The sequence below is a fragment of the Camponotus vicinus genome, unplaced genomic scaffold, assembly GCF_025532165.1.
Source record: "Camponotus vicinus isolate PSW18456_S1 unplaced genomic scaffold, iyCamVici1.0 SCAF_1, whole genome shotgun sequence".
Taxonomy (NCBI): Eukaryota; Metazoa; Arthropoda; class Insecta; order Hymenoptera; family Formicidae; genus Camponotus; species Camponotus vicinus.
In genome coordinates, this window is record NW_028141945.1 from 15,880,451 (window position 1) to 15,904,642 (window position 24,192).

Below are 24,192 nucleotides of genomic sequence, written 5' to 3' on the forward strand. Positions count from 1 at the left end.
TCAATGTATTATTTTACATCTAAATTCCAATAATTTACACGCAATTTATTTTTATTTTTTTATTTATCTTGAAAGTGTCATCCATCTCGAACTTTTCCTGAACAAAAGAAAGAAATAATAAAATAATTATATAATTAAATAATAAATTAATTAATAATTAAGTAATAAAATAATTAATAATTAAATAAAATTATATAATTATATAATAAAATAATTTTATACTTCACATCTGTCTGCTTCTGAGATTCGGACATGTTTTATATGTCTAGCAATTATATACGCAGTTATTGCGTGTAACGCGTGATCTCTCGCTGGATCTTTGCGCCGGTTTAACAGCGAGATTGTCTCGGTCAGGACGAAAAATGTCAACTAAAACGGAAGGTTAATGAGCGACAGACGCGATCATAGCAGTTCCGGTCGTAAATTCCTCGCGCTTTATAAGAGAATTTATGATGGCGTGCATGAAATTGACGAGATTTGACTGTCGGGAATTATCGTTTGCATTCATTCTGGCCTTTGCAGCATTAAGCAACCATTGGGGAGCAAAGGACCCTCGCCGGTTCACACGAGTACACCTGTCCGGTCTGGAATCCAGTCGCCGAAGCCCACGATCAATGGATCAGATCCAATCGCGTAAGTTTTCACATGCTACACCGCCATAAAAATCTCCCCATAATCCTGCTGTGAAAATTTATGGCTCTGTCCGAGGCATTGCATCATTTAATATATCGATAGTGCTTACAGTGAATGGCTTTCTTTCTGATCCCCCGCAGCAATAAATTCTTAAATCTATTTCTTTCTAAAATTATTTATTTTTATAACATGAAGTGTGTATTGATTGTTGCAGGAGACAGAATTCGATGTCAGGTGGCATTTATGATTCAAGGATGTCGGAGGGACATTATGATATCATCAAATCAAAGGTGAGTTAATTGGTTAATATCATATTATGTTGCTTTATGCAATAATTTTATATCCACGAATCTCTGGCTACTTTATTTGCAATAATATAATATTGCATTTATAACGTTAAATTATCTAATAATTAATCATTCGATTATCTCATGAACATAAATCGTAAACATCTATATATCTCTTTTATCACTATATTTTTGATAATATACCGGTTGTCACATCCTTATAAAAATTGCATGTTAATTCGCCACTGACGCCTCGCAATGACTTGCCAACTTTCTTATCCGTCCTTTCTTATTCCGTAGACTTTGACGTAAAACCTATAACTCGTTTATACTCGGTTATAGTGTCGTTCGCCACAGAAACCGGCTTTCGCACACATTTCTCACGAATCGATTGAAATACCGGGCACGTAAAGTCTACCTAAGACTCCCTGTGTATCATTTCCGGTAACTTGTAAGAAATTTTAAGCTTGTTACTCCATTTTTCAACCGAGCAGGAGTTTAATGTTCGATATAAAAGACTGATACGTCGATAAATATCGTATATCAAACCTGAATAATTTTGAATGATAATTGCCGAAGTTTTTTTGTAAAATGGTAGAATTATTAAAGTTTAAAATTATTTCTCACTTTATAAATTGGATATCAAAGCAAAAAAATTTTTTGTATTATATACGTATAAATATATGAAAAAAAATGAAGATTTTGGTCTGTAATTTCTCATGTGTTTTGGTATCTTTAACAGATAATATTTTCTAACAGATTATTTCTGCAAATGCGTTATTAAAGCTTTGTGTTTATTTTGCAATTTGTATGATCTTTATAGGAACTAATACAAATTTTTCCAGTTGTTTAGAGAAGTATATAGGTTCTTTATTTTATTGCTGATCTATTTAAGGCTTAACTCTCTTCTCGTTATTGATTAGTCGCGGTTATTAAGAAATTGTCAATTAAACATCGTAATTGCCTCAACTGTCAATTAGCTATGGGATAATCTTCCTCTTTATCTTCCTCGACTCGATAGATCTTATATTTCTTATATTCTTTAGTATATTTTTTATTAATTCTGCTCGTCTATTTATTTTTTCAAAGCGTATTTTTATACCAAACATTTTGATAATTTTTGTAAGCATATTTTATTAATATATCTTAATTTAGAATATACATTAATATAGTACATCTTAATTTTTTTATATTACTTCAAAATCTGTATATCCTAATTTTTTTCGTTTTTGATATTGCGATTCATTGCGTTAATGTCTCTTGAATACGCGATATTCGATTCATGTCCATACGTAATATGAAATTGCGCGTTTCCGCGCGATATAATACAACAATGGCACGGTGTTAGCCGAAAATTTGCATGTCAATTACTGTTCCTATTCTCGCGGAAATATCGTGATGAAAAAAGGAGCCAAATAACGGCTCATTTACTGAACAAACGTGACAAATGAGTAAGTGTTGCCAACATTCGGCTACAAATTTTCGCGAACGTGTCTCTTTGGAAAATAATGATGAATGTTTACATTTGATCTTCATTTATCATTTCATTTATCATATTATTTTTCATCTGTTCTCATCGCGCACGTACTATATATCATTCCTTCTGTCCGTTTAATCTTGAAATCTCAATATACAGGGTGACCCATTTTAACTTAGGCAGCCAAATAACTCGAAAAATAAGCAAGATAGAGAAAAATGTTTTAGACAAAAGTTGTATGGTTTCGAGGGGGCCATAAGATGGTGTCATTGGTTTGACCTTGAAGAGTCATTTGAAGGTCACGTGAAGGTCACTTCAATTTTTTTAAATGGAATACCCTATATATTTTTGTACATTCTTGTAGCTTATTTCGAGAGCTTTCCAAAACACTATAATTAAGTACCTTTCCGTTAAGTACTTTTTGAGTTATGATGTTTGAAATAATTTCTTAATTTTACATAAACCGTAAAATATCTTGTAAAATATTCATTTTTCGATTATCTTACCTTAATACTTTTATGTACAAAATAATGAGAGGAATCAATTGGTGTAAAGAAAACACATAGTTGTTTTTAAGAAAAAATATGGAATTGTTAATTGCAAATTACATATTTTTTCTTCGAAACAACTATGTGTTTTCTTTACACCAATTGATTCCTCTCATTATTTTGTACATAAAACTATTAAGGTAAGGTAATCGAAAAATGAATATTTTACAAGATATTTTACGGTTTATGTAAAATTAAGAAATTATTTCAAGCATCATAACTCAAAAAGTACTTAACGGAAAGGTACTTAATTATAGTGTTTTGGAAAGCTCTCGAAATAAGCTACAAGAATGTACAAAAATATATAGGGTATTCCATTTAAAAAAATTGAAGTGACCTTCACGTGACCTTCAAATGACTCTTCAAGGTCAAACCAATGATACCATCTTATGGCCCCCTCGAAACCATACAACTTTTGTCTAAAACATTTTTCTCTATCTTGCTTATTTTTCGAGTTATTTGGCTGCCTAAGTTAAAATGGGTCACCCTGTATAGAGTATGACTGAAGAGTTGACGTGGGAAACTGATCTGAAGTCATTTACACTTTTAATAATTTTAACTCTGTTACAATTGTCTGAAAAAATTATTTTTCATGATGTGTATATTTTGATTACTTTCTGCAAACAAAATCCTGCTGTTGCAACATTATTAATTTATCTTACACATGTGAAGCATATTTTCGTGACTAACTGCATTGATGAGAGAAGCAACACTATGAAGCAATGTTGAATGATAAGATCGATGGTTTATCTTTTCGCGAAAGAACTCATTGCTGCTCTGAATTCAGCGGCCTCGATATCGACGCATTATGTAACGTAATAATTCCGCGGAAGTGTCGTGACGTCAGCTAGGTGTGGATAAGCTCGGTGACTATAAACGACGCGTTTTATAATTCCCAGTGCATCATTTGACTTCTTAATTATTAAAGACGAATTCGCGCTACCTTTAATATGCATTCACCGATTTTTATCACTACAGATTTTATTTAAATTATTTATTTATCTTTCATGAATTGCGAAAGGATCCTGGTTCAGTTTCGTGCACTTCTTTCTTTCATTTACGTAGAAAATACGATACATCATCAATAATAAGTGCAATATATCAAACTGTCAGAGAACAGCGGAAGTTCCGGTAATTATAACGATAATTGAAACGTTGTGCTTACATAAATGTGTCATAGTTTACTTACTTAGGTTATTTACTTTCATCCGTTTGTCTTTGAGCTCTAACGAATCGCTATGAAAGAGTTCATGTTGACATACCATGCTGAATACTCATTTGCGAACCTCATACGCATCTAATCTATATTTTTGCGTCATAAATGCAACAGCAGTGTGCTCGATTCTCGAATTAATAAAGGCAACAGTTGCAGGCGGTTTCTCTTCAGTGAAAATTTAATTATTGAATTATCCCGATGACTACGCATAAACTACTTAATATTATATTTTCACATAATTTTCATATAATATAATCCATCTCTACAATTTAAGTTACTGAAGTTTTAATGTTAATTTGACAGTTAGATTTATTGAATTCATTTAATGATTGTTTTTTTTTCAATATAATATTTTTTAAATACCATTTAATTTGGAAGGAAGATTCTATATGCGATCGATTAACGTTCTATGAATAAACTGCAGCAGCTAATGCAATAATCCGACGAGACCTTTGAACACCTACACTCGAAATTCTAATGCCCATTCTCGTCCGATGCTAGATTACGTTGACGCTAATGACGCAGCTGTGGAATGCAAATGCATGTAAATACATAAGAGCGCCGATGTTATCATCGTATGCAATTAGAGGACGAGTCGCGTTATTGACAAAAATGGCATTTCGTGGGCGCTCTTCCGAGATTTTTCGATCGTCATCCGCTTAATTATGTAGAAGCTACCTCACGGTCGTTAGTATTCATAATGGTGGGACCGTGAAATGAAGCCGATTGGAATTAGACGAGTGACCTAATCGAGCCCTCGTGACCTTCCAAAATTTTCAAACGCTTTTACAGACACGAACATAATTGACACCTGAACTCATTCGTAATTCATCTGTAACGTGATACGCGTGTTTGTGTGAGCATTGTCACTTTTTCAAGGGGGGTATACCCTTTCCTGACATATATGCAAAGTCGCTATTTATCTTCGGTCGTCAAGGTGAACGGGCCACCACTTCTTCGCGTAGGTGTCAAAGAGAAGCCGGGTAACTCGATAACCCGCAAACATACCGCGCGTTTCCTTCTTGCAGTACGTGACTTGCAATCGAGCAGCGGTCGCAATTTGCGCGATAAAGTTTTACGATTGCGGCACTATATTTCACGACAGTTTTATTCTCCCAAGGATAAACATGTATCAGATGTTCTCATGATATATTAAGACAACACATCCCTCGAGAAAATTAAATTTTAGAACCTACATATATTTAATATATTATTTATATATTTTTTAATATTTTTTTATTATTTATATCTTTTAATATTTTAATATTTATTTTAATATTATTTATATTTTTTAACATTTTAAATATATAATTATATAAAACTTACGAAATAAAATATTTGCATTAATTATGATTAATGTATTAATTATGATTTATGCAATAATAATTTATATTTGTGGTATTTTTAATTAATTCAATAATTCATTAATTCAATAATTCTTTTAATTAGTTGTATAATTTTCGTGCGATTATAAATTAAATTTGGCTTTATATAGATTGTTAAATTTATAGCATTGCGGTTTTAGTTTATAAAAATCTTATTTACGTAACGGTATGATATGCAGCTGCGATTTAATCCGTACATGTTGTCTCTATAGAGTACAACGCAATTGCTCCATCTTGTCGGCTATATGAAAGAATGTTTCTATTCCGTTCACCGGAGAAATATCGTACTCTTAAATATCCTCTCTACCTTCCCGTTAATCAAGAGTAGATGGCGCCAGCCAATTACAGTTGCTAATAAAAGCATTCTAGAATGAGTGTATTAATCATATCATATTTGATAATAAATTACATACAAGGATATATCTCTTTGTTTTCCAACTTGATTCGATAAAAATATAATTACGGAAATTTTCAATATGTATTATATTGAGATTTTATTACAAGAGACAAATAATAAAATAATATAATTATTATTTTTAAACAAAATAAATTATAATAAACGTAAATAAAAGATTATTTTATGTTTGAAAGGATATTTTTTTATTTTGTCTTTTTATGATTTTTTGGCCTTTTTATCTTTATATGTTTTTTCAATTATATTTTATAAACTCGTTTTGATTTATTTACGCTTTAGTCTTCTTTTCAACGAACAATTCTTATAAATCGTCTGTTTTTTTACATGCGACAAAATGATACTCTTTTCCTCTGAAAGGCACGCGAACCGGTGTTGCATGGACTGAGGATGAGTCATTTGCCATTCTAGTTCGCAGCAATTTGAAATACAAATGTTTTTTTCTTGCACATCCAGATGAGGCATTCAGTGTTGCAACAAAGATCGAAATCGCACATCTCGCCAAAAAGAGAACTATTTAATCAGCTTGAATCTCATTTTAAGATTAAAAAATTGCGATTTATATTTTATTTCGTGATTCCGTGACTATATTTTTACTAATTTATAAATCTATCACACGTTTGATTAATTGCGCAGAGGACAACTAATTTGATTATAATTGCACTTCGTTTAATACAAATTTATTTTTTTTCTTCTAATTCCACTTATCTCGTTTTTGTCTGCTTAGCCTTGCACTGTAAAGGTTTAAAAATTAATTGCTCTATAATTTTCTCCTTCTTACTCTTACTACTGGTTGACGTAATCGGTTTAAGATTACAAAGGTTCTGCATAAAACATACGATATTTCATATGCATATACAGCTCTAGAAAGATTTCTAGATACTTACTATGCGCGATTTATGATTCTTTCAAAATCATACTTCGAGCGCGAACGTGGTTTATTTCTTTCCATGTTGCCAAAGGAAGTTATATCAAAGATCGCCAACTTTAATACGTGCTATCAAAGTTTTTGATATATCGCGATCGTGTGCGAGAAAATCGCGATAGGGCAGAGCTCACATGACATATGTATCGTGCTTCGTCACGATAGCAAATCCCCTTAATCGCGGGGCGCCAACTTTCGTTGGCGACCTGATTCGTCCAGGGTCATATCGATGGATTCCTTCGCAGTTTTGCGCGACAAACCAAACCCATAAGGTTTGACCTAATATGGATACTTCGCCTTTGAACGAATGGCAATACACACAGACACATGCATATCGGTCTGGTGGGGATCTCTGACAGAGAGCTCCTTCGAGAGGCACCGGGTCTCTCACCGGGTATCGCGGTACCCCAGTATCTCATCGGACGTGTATTACGACGCACATGCGTTCTTTTCGAGCTACGATCGCGCTCCCACCACGCCGCTTGCATGCCGGTCGCTTAACGAACCGCGAAGGTAAAACCGAAAATCCTCAGTCCCTTCACACGTGGTGTCGAATTGTAAGTGAGTACAGAGGCGTGTCGAATGAACGCTAGTATCGGAGAATTCAATTTATCTCGTGACACCATCTGCATATGACATTGTGATGCCACGGACTTGTTAGCGATTCCATACAACAAGATAATACACAGAAGCAATCGTCAACGATTGCTAAAATATAAATAGAGAATTTAGTTTAAAAATAAATACGATTTAAAATTTTTTTAATAACAATGAAGTGCATAAGAATTTCTTCTATCATCGAATAACATTTTAAAGCACTTGAAAGATTATTACTGTTACGGTATACATGGTCGATGAGCATTAAGATCAAGACGAGATACCTTTCGTCTTGACTTATCGGGTTCCAAAGGTGTTTTCTGCGAGCTAATTAGCATCCTGTAGCCGTAAAAGTCACTAAGCGAGACAATTTTGAACAAATTCCTACGTAATTCGGAGCAATTATGTGATGCATGAGGCGCGGAATCTCTACAAGATCGGATTAAACACTTCACCAAGAGTATATCCGAAAGATTCAAGAGCAAGACAGTGATCTCTAATTGATTTCACGACGAGAGAGCGCTTTTCCCTTTGTAATTACACGATGTCGACGTCGGCGCATCAACAAGCGGCCATACGTCGCCTCGAGGAGCTCTTCAGGGACGTCAAGTTGGAGCAACTGCACAATAATCCCGAGTTGATCAAGCACGAGCTCAAGATCGATAAGTGCTGCGAAGTGCACGGCAAGCACGCCAAGGAGAACTGCTGGAATCGCAGAGGATCTTTCGGTAACGCGACCAGAAAGGATTCCTTCGGACGCCATGAGGCTTACAATTACTCAGCCACGTCTCCCAGAAGGGGCTCCCTGGGGATACCGATGTCGCCGCCCAAAAGAGAATTGCATCCCTCAACTTTCCCCAGCACTCTGAGGAAGAATCCCTTGGGATCGTCTATGAGCGCCATCAACAACACCAGGAAGGATCTCTTCTCCAACACCATCGGCGGCTCGCCTCTGCGAAGAGACCCCATCGGCCGCTCCATGGGTTGCCTCAGAAAGGACACCATGTCCAATTACAACTCGCCATTAAGGCGAGATTACGTGGCCAAGTCGATGACGAATCTTCAGCGACCGGCGACAATACGACGTGACGTTGCCGCCCCCAATTTGGCCAGCCTGTTTGTCGCAACCTCCGCGGATTATCGCGCGAATATGAGGACCGGTCTTAGCTCGTCTAATGGCGATCTCAAGGCGCGCAGCTATTCCAACGGGAACCTGAGGAGCTGCCTGGCCGGCTCCAGTGGGAATCTGAAGGGCAACCTGAACGTGACCCTGAGTTCAGGCGACCCAGCGAGTTCGGGCAGCCTGAAAAAGCCAGACGGCAAGTCGGCGACGTCGCTTTCTAGTGGCCGAAGGGGCTCGTACGATCGGCGGCGGCTCTCGACGGATTCTTTGGATAACTTGAAGAGAAACTCGTGGGATCCGGGTCGCAGGGGCTCCTCGGGCTCTTCAGGCGGGTGGGACGATCCGATTTGGGAGGAAGGAAGCTTCGCCGGCCAGGTAATGATGAGTTCTGTTTACCCGTAAGTCCCAAGTAAGAAAGAGAGAGAGGAATCATGTGAAAGGCCGACGATGATGCCATCGATAAGTAGAAGAGCTGAGTAAGTTGCACGCGTGCCGTAATATCGCTTTTATAACGCGATTATACAGATAGGATTACGAAAGTATCATCGACCAACGTGAAAAAAACTTGTCGTACAAGTCAACTGTTATTCCCGCGATAAAGCTAAGGACTCTCGTTATCCGAGGCCGATGGATATGAAATATGTTTCTGTTGTTCCTGCGTTTTGCATTGTTTTGCATTCTCACGAGCGACCAGAGAAAATGTGTCGGTTTGCTGGTTGAAGAGAAAACCGGCTGGATTATTACGCGGGAAAGAATACAAATTTATCAGTCCTTGTTAAAGCGATCCTATGCGAGTGCGACTCGCACTTATGCGTGGGAACCGGGGTCCGTTAATGCGTACGCTAAATATTTAGTTACTGTCGAGATACAGAGTGTATTTACTGGAACAGTTATGCCATGTAATCCGCTCTTCGACATCGATTATAATTTGCGTAGAAAAGTGGGAGGAAACCTGTCGAATTTCACAGGCTAATTGTTTGACGGCTAATTGAAACTTTTCTAATTTAATTTATAATTTTAATCTACATTTCTGTGGGATTAAAATTATATTATACATGCTATTAGCATATGAATAAATGGTGAAATAAAATTTTTTATAATATAATATTGTAGAAGATATCAGTATTTTTATTATATATTCTACTTAAATATATTGTGAAATAATTTTATCATATAATTTATAATTTATGTCGAGTTTTTTAAATTCGTCGAAATTATTCATTCAATATATGCTTTTAGTCAAAATTATGTTGCATATATTTTATAAATAATTTTATTAATGTTGAATTAATGAAATATTTTTTATAATTGACTCTTCTTTTTCATATTATTAAATAACTTCGAACTTTATCGGTAAAATTGATTTCATGTAACGTCGAGGGGGAGCAAACATTTCTGGCACGTGCTTACGTCACCGGCGTGCCTTGCATGGTATGAGAGTGTCGTGCATTAGTCATCGAAACGTTATAATACTGCCGCTAACAAATAGGGGAAATATATCACTCCATTCGCTTAAGCATATCCAAGATCTATTTGTTCTTGAGAATTACCCATTAATCGTTTATTTCATTATTTGATAATCAATCACGCGATAAATGATGCTAACTGATAAATCACTCTTAAATGATAGAGTTAAAATTAACAGAGATCTAAAATTAACATATTGCATAAATATTTATTATATATTATTTATATATATTTCTTTGTTTACAAATTATGCAATTAAAAAGTATCAACGTGTGTTAGATTTAGAAATTCTGTTTAAAATATCATTTTGATAAAGAAGGATCTTATCTTTTTTATACAATTAATTTTTTTTCTACAAACTAATATTTTTTTTATCATAAAAATAGGAAAAACAAGTCTATAATTCTATTAACATGATTTACATGGCGGCAAACCATATAAATACAAAAATGCTTTATAGTCGAATGCCGTTATATTCATCTTTGTTCAGCAAACATTGGCTGTTACATTGTTACGGTACAACCTGGTTTTCTCTGGTTATTCGTCCTATAGGCAATGGTTCCATAGATTTCCTGAAACAAGTTCCCTCCACAAAAAAAGGCAAAGGGGGAGGTATAACCCACGCACAGTACATTCGGCCCTGAGCGATGGCCTACGCGTTCGGATCAACGAGATTGATAATTCACATTTTTGCGGACGAATCTTTCCTTTCCCGCTATCTTCATCTATCAACGCTCGGTTTTTTTTATAACGCGAGAGTTATTGGATCCACGTCAGCGCACTCGATATGGTCGCTTCCGAATGCGAAAGTTTGAAAAAAAAATCGTGTTACATCACTATATTAATTCATCACGAATTTATACATCTCTTATTTAGCCTCTTACTTGTGTCAGGTTATTTATTGATGGCAGTGCTAAAAAGATTGTAATATTAAAACAAGTTTGTCAGCTCTAGAAAATATGAATTTTAATTAAGTTTAAAAAATAGAAAAAAAATATTGTTTCTTATACTTAAAATTTTTTTATAATATAATATAATTTTTATATATAATATATACATTTTTTGTAATATATATTTTTTATAATATTTTTTATATATATAATATAATATTTTATAATATAATATTGTAAAAGATCAATATCTTTACTATATATTTTATTTAAATACATTTTTAATTTTTCTTTAATGGACCTAAATTTATTTCCTAGTATACTTTTTTATAATTGCAAAGAATGATATTAAATACCAAATAATTTAATAATTATTTATTTAATTAATTACATTATATTTAAATAATTACATTATTTATTTAATTACTTACATTATTTATTAAATTTAAAGGGAGAAATAATTAAATTTTGTCTGCATGTTCTACGTATGTATTCTTATATTACTCTCTTAGTCGCAGTCGACATATTTACAGCGTTATTCTCTGCAGGGTTCCGAAAATCCCATAATCGGCCTGCGCCGCACGTGCTTCATACACATGATGCGCTTTACCTACATGCGACTTCACGGTCGGCGAGCACACAATTTTCCGCGTGTCATACAGTTCCGGAACGGTTCCGTCTCACGACGACATCCGAGATGATTGACCGATCGTGGTCGGTACCGTTATCAAAAATTGACGCTTATTGGCATACAAAACCAGCCAAAATTGACCTGCAGAGAATGCTTCGCGTGTCATCCTCGATATTGCAATCTTCTAGTCTTTCTAGCGATCGTTAACCGGAAGCGAACAACTAGGTGAACCGTAATAATTTCGTCAAAAATTGACTAAAATTGACGCAAAAATCAGAGTCGATCTTAAATGTTAAGTTTCAACTTCGCTGATTCAGATATACATTATACATATCGTGCAGCGCTGATAGCAAAGAACTTAACAAAAACACGCGAGAGCACTTAAGTTATCTGCATTGAAGAGCATAAGTGCAGAATACTTAAAACGACGTTTTTTTCACACGACAAAGAGATTAGTTATCAAAGGTTAAAAGTATAAAAATAATCTTGAGAAACCTACAAGTGTCAATAACAATCAATGATATTATGATATCTTAAACAATTTTTCTAACAGTTTATTTATCTAGAAAATTATTTAAGCCTTTATTAAGTACATGAGAAAATTTCTTGATATATAAATATTGATTTGACATATTTTTATTTTTAGAAATTAATACTTGTGATTTAAAAAGAAATTAATACTCGTGATTTTTTAAATTCAAATGTTCTCGATATGGGAAAATCTTAATGCAGAAGTACATGATAAATTTTTTTTTAATTTTTTAAAAATTTGGTAATCTTTGACATATTTATCTTATCGTAGTATTTTTCTGCTTTTGCTATTAATGGCGAGCTTAACGGCGTAATTAAGGCGACGAATAAATGATAGATCGAGAATTTAGTGAATATTTATTTTACTTTGTGCAATAATTGAGACAACGTGAAAAATTTTTGCATGATTGGCGAATTGTTTGTTATAGACGAATGAAAAAGTATTTTATTATTGACTTTTGAAAATCAGATTTGCCGAAATATACATTAAATAGAATTTAATAAAATTAATTTATAGTACTAACATTGAAGATTTCTTATATAAATTTATCGCGATATTAGTCGTGGCTCATTAAACATCTTCTTACATAGTTGTAGCTAATTACAAAATGTTTGATAAATCAATATAAATTTGTCTCTCGAACATATAATTGATTTGTGAACTGATAAATATTCTTGTAACTCAATTTCGCGTATAAATATTTCGAGAAAGTGAAAGATCTTGTGCTCGTGTCACGTACAATTTTCGAGACCTGTCGAAGCACGATGCAAGAGAATCTACACGACGCAAAATGTTTGTTAATTTGGTGAAAGTCTTCTATATTACAATCATTCCTTCATCTTGCATTTTAGTGAAATCGAGTGTATCTTTCTTCTCGACACATGACCTTTTTGTTGGTAGCGTAAATCACGGTCTGCTAAGACTATTGTTGGACATTTTCTTTTCCAAGTGAAAACAATCGGGCGGCATTTACGATATTTAAAACATTACTATAAGACATTGTTAAATCATCCAGAACAAATATATCTATCATTTTATTTTTCAGAAAGTATAAGAAGCGATGTTTATCTTAATTTTAATATATTTCTGTCTTAATTTTTAGTATATTTTTATTTATATACATAATTAATTTTTTTTATACATTAATTTTAATATATTTTTATAATATACATTAATTTTAAATATATTTCTCTTTCTTATATATTGAATTATTTCTAATGTTGTTTTCCTTTGAGAGAATTAATAAAATATCAAAGTCTTTTAAAAATTATATCAATGAATTCTATGATCAAAAGTTAATGAGTTTCTCGAGATACAAATAAGAATTACATGAATAATCGATATAATAGGAAACTCTGAACGCGGAATAAAGATGTTTTTGCAATGACCGGTATTTCCTTGCATGCTCTAAAGTTAGACACAGGTTATCCTTTTCGTCATCGGTAATATAACTTGCTGGTCAGTCAGATTTCCATGTATGGTATGATGGTGTAGGTCGTCGTTGCACTTTTGCTCGCCAACGTGGTCGACTACGCCCATATGTATTTTTTTTGCAATTTTTTTTTATCTTTGTAAGTGCATTTCATTACAATTCCGTTCATCGTATAATATTCCAGATATTTTAAACGAGTTTAGAAAGGCAAACATACACTTTTTATTCTGTAAAATTATTTTTTGAAGTAAATAGATTATACAGTATCCGAGAGATTACATATCAGTACAATATCCGCGTTTGAACTTTAATTAAAATCTTTAATTAAATTAATTACAGTTCAGAGGGCGTTCAGATTTATTTTTATTTAGATTTATTTTTATTTAGCAAATTTTAAAGTGCGCATTAATCTCGCGAAATGAGGATCACCTCTCTTTGATAAACATGCGCGTAGAAGAGATAATTTACAATGCTAATGTCATAGTCAATCATCCGCTTGTTGCTGCCGAAACGATTATTCCGTTTCTCCGATCATTGTGGGCGGCATCAAAGTAGGAATACCGAGTAATCATCATTTGAATAATGATGTTCCGGTTATTTTTTAATATACATCGCGCATATTCCAAAATAATAACAACGCAGATACGTAATCATGCGAAAAAGATCAAGTTGTGGTAAAGATCATCACGTGACCGCGATCAAATATTTAATACTAATATTTTTCATTATATTATATATTGTGATAACTCCTTTTTCTATATATGTATATATAAATATACATAAATATATATAATATGTAGAATCATACAGGGTGTTTCTTAATAAGTGCGAAAAATTTTAAAATATGATTCTTTGTCGAAAATTAAGGGGAATTTTTCACATAAACATTAAAAAGTTCTAATAAAAAATTGAATAGGGGTTGCTAGTTTCATCTCCTTATAACAATACGGGAGGCTGAAAAAAATATTAATAAATAACCTTTTTATTAGTAGAAAATAGCCACCTAATTTTATTTCTTTAACTTGTTCTAAATTTGAGAAAAAAATAAAACCCTAATTTTTACTCTCATTTTTGGAGGAGTGTAACTCCACAGGAAAGGATGTAAGAGTATATGTTTATATGAAAAACTCCCCCTTAATTTTCGACAAAGAATCATCTCCTAAAATTTTCCCAACTTATTAAGGAACATCTTGTATATGTATTTACATAATATATTATATATGTTTATATTTATGTATATAATTATATTTTTCTCGGATTATATTAAATAATATACCGGGTGTGATTTGTGAATGCTGCATTTTGTTGCGGATAAAAGAGAAACCTACATTAGCTTGGTGAGTGTATGAAACTTTAGCGGTAAAGGATTTCACCGGAGTCTCTACATCGTCGATTCTTGGTCAAGACTTCTCTTTGAACATCTCGAGTACCGAAGAATTTCTGCATTATCGGTATTCCAGTCTTCTTTTTATTATTTCTTTTTTTTTGTTTTTCGATATTTCATTTTTTTTTTACTGCAATAATTCAGAGACCATAACAATTCATAATTTTTTTACCATTTTTGTGCAAAGAGAAATGATGAATAAATATTTACCGAAGACATGACGAATACTGGCGGATATTGTTGTTGAGAAAATGTAGGTCACGATCTTCATGCTGATGGATGTAAGCTTGACCAGGCGCATCTAATAATCATCCACTTTCTTGTAAATTCCTTGATCGTCATAAATCGATGCGTTCTTTTCTCTCAATCGAGCCTCGCGATGATCATAATTGAAGACATGACATATTGTAGCACTTGTGCATTTGCCATTAATTACATTAATAATTAATTTACACGACATGATTGACGAATGATGATGATTGTCTTAATTTAATTTAAGCGATACAAGGCAAGATTAAAAGCAATCATTATTTATCATTTATGTAATTATCGATTATATATATATATATATATATATATATATATATATATATATATATATATATATTAAGTATACAGCTGATTTAAAAATCCGTTAATTATTTTAATGGATAATTATTCCGTTGTGATGATGGAAGAAAATAATTACATCGAGTTAATTAGAAAGAAATTGATTTAATTTGTTGGCAAAAATTATTTAGCTTCTCTGTTAATGTAATTGATAATTAGATGTAATATATTATTTCGAATAGAAACAAAATATATATCAATACAAAATATATCAAAAAAATATATCTATAAATATATATATATATATATATATATATATATATATATATATAATATATATAAAAATTAAATATAACATTTACTTATATACACAGTGTACGTATAGTAGCAGTGCGATAATAATTTACATTATTCGTACAATTTTTTCCTTAATTGCAACCGTGTGAAACTTTTATTCTTCCGTTTTCCATACGTTAAGCTATCATTTTCGATAGTATTTTTTTTGTTTTGGCATACCTTGTGTCAGCGGCGGATTAAGTCATGGTCCACGGTATCAAGACCGGACGTATGATAATTATCGTGCGGTAATGTACGGTTTACATTTCGTACCAGTTATCATGTTGCCCGTTTTCATGACAGATACAAGTCAACCTGTTATTAATATTTTTTAACGGTGTACGTACGATATGGCTGGTCATACTCGACGTTACAGTTTTCGTTTCCGTATCTTGCTGCGTTTCGAGCTCCGAAAGAAGTCTCAGTTGTTGGTCAACCTATTACGCAAGTGCTTTTTCAGGAAAACTGGTTTGCGTTTCTTTTCTCTCTTTTTTTCTTTTTTTCTTCTTTCGCGTGACTTCTCGGATACGCAAATAAGAAGGCACACGCAGTCGAACATGAGTCGAAATCCTGCGGAACGCAATCAATTAGCAAGCTGTTTCTAATCGTGAACGCCAGTCGTCGATAGCTATTCAGAATGAAAAGGATAGAACGATTGGTTCGTAGACGCATGTATAGGAAATTTAAGTAATTTCCATTCACGCTCCCGGCAGTCAGTCGCGAAAGGATTGATCATCGGTGCAAAATAGAATTATGTAGTTGATTTCCAATGTATTGGACTTTCCAAGATTGACCATAAAGGTATGAGTCAATTTGAGGAATAGAAGCGCGAATGTAAACCGTGAGAAAAAAAATTAAATATGTTTATTTCTTATGTGACTGGACACATATATAATGCAGAATCATCGCGCGAACTGAAGTAGGATTATTTGGTAGCTGGTAATACCGGTACTGAAAACTCGGTCAACAAGTGCCTTGTCTCTGTGACAATTTTGACTTCTGTGATATTCATCGCTGATGCGTGCCTGCAAGTCATGACGTTTTTCTTCGGAGGACGAAGAAATCGCATCGGACATGCATGCAACGGCGCCATTATTACCGTAGATGCATCAATGATTGACTATTGACTCTATACTTGCTACATCTCTTTATATCAAAGCCATGCAGCTCTATACCTTTTTAATGAAGAAATAATATCACTAGTTTTTATATAATTATTATGCAGATAATGTTAGAGAAAATTATTATTTGTTGAAAATATCAGTCATTGGTCATAATCAGTCTGTCAATCACTTGTTTTGCATCATTAATTTCAAATTATGTATATAATAACATTGGATAATTTTGAATTGAAATATTATTTACTCCAAAATAATTGCAATTCAATATTATCTCTAAAAAATATTGATTATGATGTTGTTTAAAATTATCTATAATGTGCATTTACAGTCAACCCACTGACGCATTTACTCTAAAGAATCTTCCTATCACAAAACGTAATCTTTTACCTAATTAGACGAATTGTTTCGCAGCTTACGCGGATCACCGTCAGTTTCATTATCAGATAACTCTCGCTACTGTTATTGTCCCCGAAACAAACGCTCGCTCCAGATTTCGTTTTCTCGCGATCTACATCCACATGGAAAGTCATTCAATTTTAATAACGATGCGATACCTCGCACGCGACTCGACGTCACTCAAACGTACTGGAACAAACTTTTCTAATGGTAGCAGACCATGATAATCGGCTAAGGATCCACATAATGACAAACACCCGAAAGATTCCTTTTTTCGCGCGTTGAGATAAATTGCGTACACGCGTGTCACCGGATCATAGCAATTTACTTTTTGCGCCCAATACTTTCTCTAAAACGCAGATGTACAAAGATGACGTGCATCGACAGCCTATTATATGCTTGGCGACCTATTTCCCGTCATTTCCGTCGATCGATTCGAAATATTTATTCGGAGAAATCCAGTTTCTATAACATATGTATCCCGTCAAATTGCCTTCGGTTCGGGTCAAACCCAGACAAATCGAAGTATTTTAATTGACTATTACATAATGATACATTATATCACGAGACACAATCGACATCGAGAGTTTGATGTATCTAATCATAGAAAGTTCCAATAAAGTGTATCGAACTTGATTTTTATTATTTATTCGTCGAAAAAGCAGATCCTTTTATCAGCGCCAGGATCACCTGATCAATCAGGATACCAACAGGCGTGGCCGCATCTATATTAATCGATCAAGTGACTTTTGGAACACGGCGAAAGGATCTCGATCCACTTTCGTTCTCGCGGACACACTTAATAATTATGCGCCTGGTATTCGCGGTTTTCCTGAAAACGCGTTAAAAGAACGTAAATCTCGGATAGTGAAATTAACGTGGCGCGAATAAAATGTGGTATTTATTAATAACGAGTCGATCGGCGATTTATACGAGGTATAATTCACGATTCACGTGATCGGTTATTGCGGCGAAAGGAAATTTCGCGCGTACACGCGAGATAACGACCGATCCCGCGATTTAAAAAAAAGGAAGAGAGGCCGGAATGAAGACTGGAGGAGGACACATCTCGATGGATTATTAACGGAGCGTATCGGAGAAAGCGATGGAAGCGATGGAAAATTGATGTGGCCGCCCGCTGGAGCGATGAAGGAAACGGCAATTTTTTTCTGTGGGTTCAATTAAATATTAATAAAAGTAAACTCTTTAATTCCTAAGAGACTCCCCCATCTTAAGTTTCTTCGGAATAAAGATTCAATATTTTTTTTTTTTTAATTAGAAATTATCGCTACATAAATTCTTACTCCTATTCTCTTGAGACGCAAGAAGAGTCCGATAATGTGTAATTTATGTCATGATATGATATACATATATGCTTGGACCGGTCATTGGAATAGATTTGCGATGGACGCAGAACGCGTTGAAATCAGCCGACCGAGAAAATTTATAAGACACGCACGATAACATTGATAGAACTCCCGGCGATTGACGCATTAACAGCATCGATCACAATGTGTAGGAAAGTACAACGGTTCATATACGGTGCTTCTTGTAACGCTAAAATAGTTGTGATCGCAACGACTTGAAAATAAGTAGCGCGCGTCTGCGCTCGTTGTCAATAAATAAATAGGTATAAAATTAATTTCTCTTTTCACATTTTTTTTCGAAATATATATATCACATTAATTATGCTAATTATTATAACTGCGCACGTGCAAGAATTATAAGCTTTTAGAGATGAAAATTACGCCGAGGATAATTAATCTAAAAACATATATAATAACATGTAATTATTAAATATTATAAATTTTATTTACAATTTTTTGTATTATTATATTTTATAATTATAATATTATATGAGAAAAAATATAGAATTATAAAGTAATATATATAATTTCCAGATACTTATAAGATAATGCTAGTAGAAAATATATCTATTTTATATATATTTATTTAATTATAAAATAAAAATAATACAAAAAAATAATAAAATACTGAATAAAATTATTGTATCAAGTAGAGAAGTTTGCAGTTAAAAATAAAATAAAAATTTAATCGAATACTAGTTATAATATGTTGAAATTAATATATTAATAATAATATATTATTAATAAAATAAAAATAATACTAAATAAAATAATAAAATACTGAATAAAATTACTGTATCAAGTAGAGAAGTTTGCAGTTAAAAATAAAATAAAAATTAAATCGAATACTAGTTACAATATGTTGAAATTAATATATTAATATAATAAATTCAAAGGAATGAATGTGTGAAAAAAAGTCGCATAAGTTATCACTTTATACGCTTTCCTGCATATTTCCTACACTTTATCACGATACGTATCTACATACATTTTGATCAAACTCCGCAGCAACCTTCAATTCTGTTCTGACGCACATTGCGAATCGTTGCGACACAATTCGCGATTGAATTCGCGGAGGCAACGCAAGTTTTACGATCTGAAAACGATCCGACGATCGCGACGCCCACCTTCGTTCTCACTTCCTGCGAATAATGACGCGATTTCTATCTCGAAACAGGATTAATACGAGCGGATGGGCCCGGCGGTTGTCGCTGGAAAAGATGATTGCGCAGTGAAAGCGAGAGAGGATGGAAAACGAATGTTGTAGTCGTCCCTCTTTTCCTTTTTTTTTCGTGTGTGTACATCATCGAACTCTCTCGATAGAGATGCGATTATCGCTCTTCTCGGTTCGCGGCTCTCGAAGATGATCCGAAGACTTCGATCGAACACGAATTTTCACGCGTGAATCTCTCATTCCGTCTGTTCGTGGCTGAGAGAAACGTCATCTTTCGGACATCAACATTCGCCATTTTCGTGATAAGTATCCTTATTGCGTGATTTTTTTCTCCTAATTCTATTCCTATATTACGCGATTTTTCTTAGCGTGCGCTGATGTTTTCAACCAAGATACCCCTCGCTGCTTGTTTTAAATGAGATCACGCGCATATTGCGGGACTATCGTGCAATCGCTATTGTTCTTTACGATATAATTGTCTTCGGATAGTTACTGGTAGCACTCTAATTTTCTATTCTTATTATATCAATTACAATTTGCAAATTAGATTTCACTTACGTGGAGCCGCTTTATACTTGACCGCTACACGTGTTATTTTCCCACTATCTAATATCGTTTTGCATTGTTTTTTTACATATTGCACCTCCTTTTTACACTTTTAATTTGCGTATGTAAAGAATAAAATGCAATAAGCAATTGAAGTATGGTATAAAAAGAGTAAACTGGAATGTATTTTTAAAATTAATTTCATATTAAACTTTGGATTAATTCAAGAATCTATTATATATATTTTCGAATTTGAATATGTTAGTTAATTAATCAAATTTATTTCTTTTATCTCAAAAAATATATAAGAAAATCTTCATTTTTTTCTTGTAATTGTACACAATAAAATTTCAGAAAATTTTGAATGGTTTTGCAAAACTTTATTAACTTTCTCTTGACAAATAATTTTTTAAAAATTGGGCGAGAAAATTAAGACGTAAAAATTTATTAATAAATAATTTATTATTAAATAATTTATTATTTAAAATATTATTGGGAAATCTTTAATAAATATATCCTGATATAAATTTTTATCTTGAGCTTCCATCTAGAATCCAGGGAGTAAAATGGTATAACGACTTGATATTTTTTTTATAATTTGAAATCCGAGCGGTCTTTTTCTCGACGGAATTGCAAACTACTCTCGCTTCGCACGATACGCGCGAAGAAAGGGGGATGAGTTTCGCGGCGGTAGGGAGTCCGAGTCTTTCGCGAGTCGTTCGAACGAGGAGAAGTGGGTCGTTTCTCAACGGACCATAGCAGCTCCACGCGAACAGTAGGTCTACGCACTCCTCCGTCGTACTCAGCTGAGCGCGGGCCGCGAAAATTCACGATCCGCGAGAGATAGTTTCTGAAGAATCACCTCCTCTCGAGTGTTCTTCGAGTGCGGATACAAGGTACCTCGATGTTTCGATAAACCTTGAAGCAGAGAATCAAGAGCGACGATAAGGAAGGACGCGATGACGAGAGATCGAAATGAATCCCTCGATTATCGATGACAGTTAGAAATCGAAAAGCCCGTTTGATAGAAAGTGAAGTGAAGTGTTGAGCCGAATTACGAAACGTTCAAAAGTGATTTTCGATTTTTTTTTCCCCTCGAGAACGCTGGAAAGTGGTAAGAATCAAATTTCTCGTCGCGCGTGACCGAATTATTCCCTCGGTCCTTGTCTCACCGCTTTGTGAGAGAGAAAGAGAGAGACGTTTCTAATCTAGAATCCAGATTTACTCGACCAAGCGTGCCAAACTCTCTACGCGTGATCATCAGACACTGTTAAGCGCTTTCGTCTACATCGGCCTTTGACGATTTCATTATCGAGACTTTCGACGGTCGCTCGTTGAAATTATCACGCGACTTTTAACAGAGATTTTTATTCTATAGAAATTTATTTTGACTTACACATATCGTGAAAGATATTCGAGAAAAACATTAGCTTGACATTTTATATTCAAACAATTAATATATTTAATAAGAGCACGTTTGCCAAATTCGAGTAGGAAATCAGCTGAGAGGCTATGATAGTAACCTTCAACTCGCTCTGAGGTGATTGGCCTCCAGATCTTGCACAGGATCGACAGAGATCGCTTACGATAAGATAACTACGATGGGCGACATCCGAGTATTGGATCCACGTATGGATCCGCGTTTCGACCTGAAGCAGCATCGGCCTTGGCCGCCGATGTATCGGAATCATCCGAACGGCCGGGCACCGTCCTATTGCTATCGACCGGTTCCGTTGGACACCCTGGCCCAGTGGATAACCCCTCACATCCCCGATTACAATTACGTGCCCGCGCCCAGGATCGCCGGCAACCCCAACAAGTCCCGAGACTACTATTACCTCGCTCCGCTCTACAGAAACGCGATGCCACCCCCGCCGCAGGCGATGTCGCCCCTTCAGGTGTCCCCGGTGGCGATGCCACCGCCGCCGCCGCCTGGCATGATGATGATGGAGCGGCCACGAGGACGAGCCAAGAGCTCCGGGGGCCTCACCAGGAGCGTGCCACCCTGCACTTGCGCCGTCGGCCGAACCAGGTCCTTGGAGGACGTCAGGAGCGAGATGAGCGAGTGGGACGACTATCACGACGAGAACGGCAATCATTTGCAGAGGAACAGCCCTAAGAGCGTGAACATATGCCGGCAGGTTCGCAGATCTATGGAGAATCTGCTGGATGTCGATACAGAGGAACGCGCGCTGAACACCTTCGAGAGGATCGGCAAGATCTGCAGAAGATCCGAGGAGAGGAGGAACGATAAGTCGGGGAAGCGACGCGGTAGCTATATGGTGTGTTGAAAGATCTTTGTAGGTAGATTTTTGTTAAGAAGACTAAGGTACGTCATGTTCTGCGATATAAGAAGGGACTTTTTTTCTCCGGGATACGCAAGATATAATTTTTACAAGTTTATCAAATAATAATCTTAAACATATAATAAAAATACTTAATACACTTTTATTACACGTAAATATCTTTTTATGAGTAATAAAAGGTACACGATAAAAATGAGAATATTTTTAAAGATCTCTTGTATCGATTTCTCCTATAAATGATGGATTAATCGCTTTCAACGATTAATATTATTGCTCGGCTTGTCCGTGTTTTCTTGATACATGTATATTACGCAGCTAAATAATAATAATATTATAGATTAAAGGTAATTCTCGTAACTATGTACTTGTATCACATTCTAAGTCATCGAACGACAAGTAATTCATTTCTTGGTACGCTTTTTCGCGTAGATTATCGCGATCATATCTTGTATAATATGTTAGATTACAAGACTAATCCATATTTTCGCACACGTACACACACATACAAGTGCAGGCAAACGACTTTTAACCGAGATTTATAGATTAGTGGATTTGTTGTTAATTAAGTCTGACGATTGGCTGGTTGCAAAATCGGCGCTTTGCTGTCTTTATTAGCTTTTCCGGAAACGTGTTGCTGCTTACGTTCTAAGCGCTAAATTTGCCGAGTCATTCGGCGAGTAATGGGCCAAATTATTAATGTTGCTCGTTTCGAGGAGAAACCGCGTCTCGCGGCATTTATCTCGCGTTTACTTCGTCGCGATTATATCGTATCGTATAATCTGGAACTCGACGCCTCGATTCGCTGACGGATGCATAATCGGCTTTTCCTCGCGTTTGTCGCCGCTCGCGAATATCGGTCGAAGAAAGTGCTTCGCAGAATTTGACTCAGCTTATTTCTGCAAGTTGTGCATTAGAGGTGAATTAATTGTTTGCGGAATATCTGCTTGATTAATCGTATTTATTGTTGGATTATATATCTCTGTGTATTATGCAAGACGGTTATAATATAAACGATAGGTTGGCTTTTTGTGCGAATATGCACTGGATAAACTAGGCAAAACAGGTATTGAAAGTTGTAGATTTATCGTATGAAGAAAAACTATATTTTTTATTAATTCATAAAAATAATGTTTTTATTTGACGTTTTTTTTAAACTTTTTATAATATTTAATTTTTAATATTTATTTGTAATATTTATTTTTTATAATTTCTTATAATAATATTTCTTAGTTCAAACATATTAATATTAATGTCTATGTAAATGATATATATATGAAATAAATTAAGCAAATTTTTCGCGCAGATATCCTGTTTAGTTAGTGATATATATGATCCGGTCCATATCTTTCTCCAAATTATGCATCTTTAATAAGCGGCAGTCTCGATTAACTCGGGTTAGAAAGTGTTCTCGATAGGCACGGGATTAATCAACCGTTACTTTTTTATTAGGAAAAGTAG

The 24,192-nt window shown here is 34.4% G+C and overlaps 1 protein-coding gene across 7 annotated transcripts in view; it reads left to right on the forward strand.

Moving 5' to 3' along the window:
- The window catches only part of LOC145977564 (WD repeat-containing protein 47), a 66,440-nt gene that overhangs the window by 27,755 nt on the left and 14,493 nt on the right, over positions 1-24,192 (forward strand). For all 7 annotated transcript variants that reach the window (XM_083109685.1, XM_083109675.1, XM_083109681.1 and 4 more), the window contains 2 exons: positions 523-633; positions 848-923. In XM_083109685.1, coding sequence (XP_082965811.1) covers positions 523-633; positions 848-923 — 187 coding nt within the window. The remainder of the gene's footprint in view (positions 1-522; positions 634-847; positions 924-24,192) is intronic.